The sequence below is a fragment of the Charadrius vociferus genome, unplaced genomic scaffold (assembly GCF_000708025.1).
Source record: "Charadrius vociferus isolate BGI_N301 unplaced genomic scaffold, ASM70802v2 scaffold1279, whole genome shotgun sequence".
Lineage (NCBI taxonomy): Eukaryota > Metazoa > Chordata > Aves > Charadriiformes > Charadriidae > Charadrius > Charadrius vociferus.
The window spans coordinates 134485-139873 of record NW_009650073.1 but is presented as its reverse complement, the minus strand read 5'-3'; the positions used below and the strand labels follow the sequence as shown (position 1 = coordinate 139873).

Genomic DNA, 5389 nt, shown 5'->3' with positions numbered 1-5389 from the left:
ACTTAGCTAGGGAGAAAAGGTTTTTACTTCCAAGAGTGCGGGGTACCACTTATCAAAGCGGTAGCAAAGATGACGTACACAGGAAGTATGTTCACTTTGAAGCCTTCGTTAGCACACAAGTGCGTTCCTCTGAAAGCCCCTTGGCAGTAACCGCAGGTCCACAGCTTTCAAAACATGCCCAACGCGGTGAAGACCGAGAGCACCTGCTTTGCAAGACAGATTTGCATTTGGTGGATGCGTTTGTCATCGCATTGCCCTGCAAACAGGCAGAAACAACAGTCCGAGATCTGAGACAGCCAGAGGAACAAGCTCCAGCTGGCAATGGCTTTGGCAAGCAGAGGTCCGACCTGAGACGTGAAACAGAGAGCAGACGCCTGGGAGGAGAATCACCTCCGCTGCCCCGCGCCTGCCTCGCTCACAGCGCTGCAGAGAGTTTCTGTAAGGACGTTCCATGGCTTCAGACCACCCTCAATTTTCATTTCATGGCTTCAGACCACCCTCAATTTTCATTTCCGCACTGTCTGCTGACCCGCTGGCCGCCTTGGTGAGACTGGGCAGGGAACAGGGGAAAGATATTCCTCTTCCTTCCCTGCCGGCAGCTTCAAGAAACCGGGTTCTGCTCTCACGTGCTCCCCCCGATTCCCACCCCACCTCAAGCCCAAAGATCTGCTAAACGCTAAAAGAAACAGCCCCGGCTCATACCGAGCTCCCGCAGCAATCAAGAGGGAGACAAAAGAGCTGAGGCATAACCTGAAGAACAAACGGGAAGACCTCCTTCCGAGAGACCCGGCACAAAAGACCTGTGCAAGTCAGCCGGCTGCTGCGTTTACCTGAGCGTCAGCGAACAATCACACAAGACTGACGCTGCGGCAGAGGTTAAGGGACGCACCTTTCACAAGGCGTTTCTGCTACGCGTATTGTAGACACCTCCGGGAGCCCTTTTCAACACTGGAGACCCCGAAGAGGAAGTGCCAGAAATCAGATTAATTATATGATGGCATTTCTCTAGAAACTCCAAAGAAAAACAAAGGCAGCTGTTCGCCTCGTAGACCAACTCAGAACTAGGATGAGAAGATAAATTATTAGACAGATCCTTCTTTAAAGGGCTGGAGCGAGCCTGAAAGCGGGCCAGCGAGCCCTGCTTTCTTAGAACGGGGAAAATGGAGTTATAAACAAAGTTATAAACAAAAGCAGCTGAACAAGTTCCAGTCACAAGAGATGATTCCCATGCTGGTGAGTCTCCTGATCCCCGGGGCACGTTAAGGAAGACAACCGAAGAACGGTATAGGAGAGGAGCGAGATGTAATCTCCTTGAACCTTCAGACGCCTTTGCACAGTCCCTCCGCATTTACTCTGAAAAGGAGTCGGAAGCCAGCGATACACAGAAATACCGCGGGAAACAGCAGATTCTTGTTGTACTAAGGAAAATGCGTGAGCGCTGCTCTTGCTACTGCCCTCCTTGACCCGCACACCCAGGGCTCGATCCCCCCACTTAGCACAGACCGCTGTAAGCAGGGACTGCGACTCCCTGCGTGGGCTTTTCCAGCCTAAGGCCCCGGCACAGCACCCTCCTGAAAACAACTTCACTGACAGTATCGAAACAGGGACATAAAAGGCTCAGTGAAGGGCTACAAGATCAGAAATATGGAGAAAACTTTGCTCAGAGACACAAAACCAACGACTGTTCAATTTAGAGAGAATACATACAAACAGTGGCATGGCAGATATTATGAGATAATAAACAAACAGCATGCAAGAGGCGGGTTGTTTGCTCTTTTCCTTAGAGGTCATAAGGTTAAGGGAAACAAACGCAGCAAACTCAAACAGAATAAATAAAAATACATTTTAGATGGCGATTTTAAAGATGGAATTCACTGCTGCAAAATACAGCTACTGTCAAAGGGTCTTCTTGAATTATGAGTGGGATTACACGTGAACATCTGCACTAAGAACGTCATCTTCAACTCAGTCCTTAGGTTAACGATACGCTGCGTCAGCGCTGAGCCAGAGGCTGCGCTGCTTTGAGCAGCTGTACAGAAGCAGCATTTGGGCTGCATCAGCAGCGTGGCCAGCGGGGCGAGGGGGGACTGTGCCCCTCTGCTGTGCTCTGCTCTGGGGAGACCCCACCTGGAATATTGCCTCCAGCTCTGGAGACCCCAACATAAGGAGATGGACCTGGTGGAGCGGGGCCAGAGGAGGCCCCGGAGATGCTGGGAGGGCTGGAGCCCCTCTGCTGGGAGGACAGGCTGGGAGAGGTGGGGGGGTTCAGCCTGGAGAAGAGAAGGCCAAAAAGGGGAGAGCTCAGAGCCCCTTCCAGTGCCTAAAGGGGCTCCAGGAGAGCTGGGGAATTCTTTGCTGTGAGGGTGGTGATCCCCTGGGGCAGGTTGCCCCGAGAAGCTGTGGCTGCCCCATCCCTGGAGGTGGTCAAGGCCAGGTTGGACGGGGCTTGGAGCAACCTGGGCTGGGGGGAGGTGGCCCTGCCCAGGGCAGGGGGTGGCACTGGGTGGTCTTTAAGGTCCCTTCCAACCCAAACCATTCTATGATCTCGTGAAAGATGCCCCTGCCCACAGCACGGGGGGGGACTAGATGATCTTTAAAGGTCCCTCCAACCCAAACCATCCTGTGATTCTGAGAAAGTTCACCTCTTCCCTTGTCCTCTTCCGGCAAATGGTTCCAGTTAATACACACCAGTCCTTACTGTCCAACCCCCGGCTGTCCACACAGACCGAGCACGCTCGGGGCGCAAATGCAGCGCCCAGCCTGGCCCGGGGCACTACCAGTGTTGCGACACTTACTTTGCTGTCCAGGCGCTGCAGGTAGGAACAGATGTACTCTATGCTCGCTCCGAATGGGTGCACGTGAAGAAACGTTGAAATTATTCCTGGGGGAAGGAACACCACAAACGTTATTCTCCTGAGACAAGAGCCAGGTGAGAATACCAGCTCGGCAGAGCAGAGAGGGATCTAATGAGGCATTTTTGGTTCTAAGTACAGTGAGGTTTGGCTCCTAGACCGCAGAGGAAACAACAGCCAAGCGATGCGGCGGGTCAGCACTTACAGCAGAGCTCACCACTCTCACTGCTAGCCGAGTACTGGCCACGTGCCCAGTGATGAACCGCACTGAGATTATCACACACGCAGGGATGCAAGGCCCGAGGAGAGGGGAAGCAGAGCTCTCCTCCCGCTGCACCATCAAGGGTCACGGAGCAGGAAAACACAGAAGGCAAATGGGGAGAGCAGCAGCGGCGTGTGTGTGTCCCATCCCAACAGTTTTGCAGCACTCGCTTAAATAGAGCAACCTGAGTTTGCACCCTGTCACAAAGAGACTCCGTTCCAGCCCCTGGCCAGGACTGTATATCAAAAAGACTGACTCTCATTTCTGACCATCATTTGCAGAAAAAGGCTGTGCCTTTGGTTTTCCTCAAAATCCCCCTCCCTCTCAATGCAGAAACCAGCCCGTGATCTGGCACAAACAGATGTGTCTGGCGAACAACGAATGAGTTATGGTTACTCTCGAATCAGATGTAGAGGGATGGCTAAGGAGAACTTGGCTGAGTGACAGTGACCCAAAGAAAATGTCCTGTCCCAGCAAGACAAGGACTGCTGTTCCTCCTTTCCACTGCTCCCAGAAAATCCCCAACTATTCAGTGCTTTGGGCTGAAAAGCCGTAGCATGCCACGTTAGGTTATTTTCCAATATCACTAGGAATAGGCAAGGGGAAAGGAAATAAAGAGGGTAGCAGATACGCCTGCGCTGTAAATCAGAGCTCACCAATCCCTTTGTGAGCATCACGTGAAAACGCTGGCCATATTTCTCACCCCATCGGGCCCAGCCTTCGCTCCCTGCCACGTTTCACCACCCTTCATTCCTCTCTGCCTACAGCTTCTAAAGCTGGAAGGGTTTATCTGCTCGGGGTCCCTGGCACGCCATGCCTGACCCAACCGTGTGCCTTACTGCTGTGTGGGTCCACAAACGCTGTGCACCCTGCGAGGTGCTCCCGTGCTCAAGCCGATTTACGTCTTAGAGCCTGTGGCACTGCTTCGGGTGCTGGAAGGTGGATTAGGCTCTAACCGAATGAAGACAGACCCTCCTCTGTAACTTACTCCCTCCCGTGACACCCCCAGAAGAGGGACCGGCACTCCACCACGTGCTGACCTGGACCGTCACTACGCAAAAGCCCCCTTTACCGTGTGTGGTTTTGACTGAAGGGTGCACAGCACAAGATTTCCACGTGTGCAACGCACAAGGTGAAACCCTGACCCCACCAAAGCTCGAGGCTTTCCTCGGTTCCAGCACTCCCACCTCCACTGCCACAAGCAAAGGAACAAGAGGTGGCCAGCGGGAGCTGCGAGGCCACCTGGAAGTAAGTCCAGCTGGGTTCAGGTCTCCAGCATCGTCACCAAACTCATCAAAAGAACGTACCAACTAAGAGAACTTCTCGTTCAGACTTCACAGGACTATTGCTCAACGTCTTCTCAACCGGACATTCCTTCTCCTGGCTGCATGCACAAACTCTGGACGTACTGCTCTCCTGCAAACAAACCACAGGGTCCGTTCCACACACCAGCAGCGCAGTAGGCACTCTTACAGCAGCTCGGTCAGACTCCACAGAGTCTGTATTTTTGTTTTCCTGTTTCTGTAAGTCACTGCTTTCATCGCATTGCTGTATCTGCTGTATCTATTTATTTTGCAACAAGGCACAGCTATGTTCATGCCGCTGTGTCGTAATTATCACCTTGGATTAAAAGCCCACGAAGTTAAGCAAGATGCCACAACACGCCCTTTATCAGCCCCGTTCATTGCTATGACTTCTCCTCTAGAAGGGTCTTATTTTAAATAATAAAAGAAAAAAGAGACCAGAAAGCAAACCTTGCAGTGGCTAATTCAGATGGGGATGTTTATTTTTCAGCTGCCTAAACTGAGGCAATATGATTAATCAAGTGCCCGCTGGCTGCAGAGGGTTTGGGATCAGACTGTCCTTCACTTGAGTTCGTGGTACTGAATTAAAACAGAATTTTGCATAATTTATTATCCCCAAAATAAACACAAGACTGACAGCGATGGAAGGACTTGGTGGGTGCACTAAAAAGCAGGACTTTCTTTTATTCCTAAGTTTTTTGCGGAATTCCAGTGGTCCGAGAGCTACAGACAGCTATAATTGGAAATAGCCTCCAGTCACTAGTGAAACGGACTGGACTCGGCCCAACAACAGAGACAGAAATAAATGGTCCCTTGGGTTTGCTTCGCTTCTTACGCCAGTGCAATTCTCAACTACACAGGCCTGAAACCGCGCGGTCCCGGCATAAGCAGGCTGTGATTTGCTTCTACAGGAGAAAGTAAAGGTCTGAGGGGAGCGTCAGGCGGGCGCAGGGACTGCGGGGCAGCCGGCA

The 5389-nt window shown here is 52.0% G+C and overlaps 1 protein-coding gene across 1 annotated transcript in view; it reads right to left on the bottom strand.

Moving 5' to 3' along the window:
* The window catches only part of ENOX2 (ecto-NOX disulfide-thiol exchanger 2), a 38086-nt gene that overhangs the window by 1865 nt on the left and 30832 nt on the right, over positions 1–5389 (bottom strand). Inside the window, exons 12-13 of the mRNA XM_009892049.1 lie at positions 4422–4530; positions 2796–2881 (exon numbers count right to left, since the gene is read on the bottom strand). Of these exons, the coding sequence (XP_009890351.1) occupies positions 2796–2881; positions 4422–4530 (195 nt within the window). The remainder of the gene's footprint in view (positions 1–2795; positions 2882–4421; positions 4531–5389) is intronic.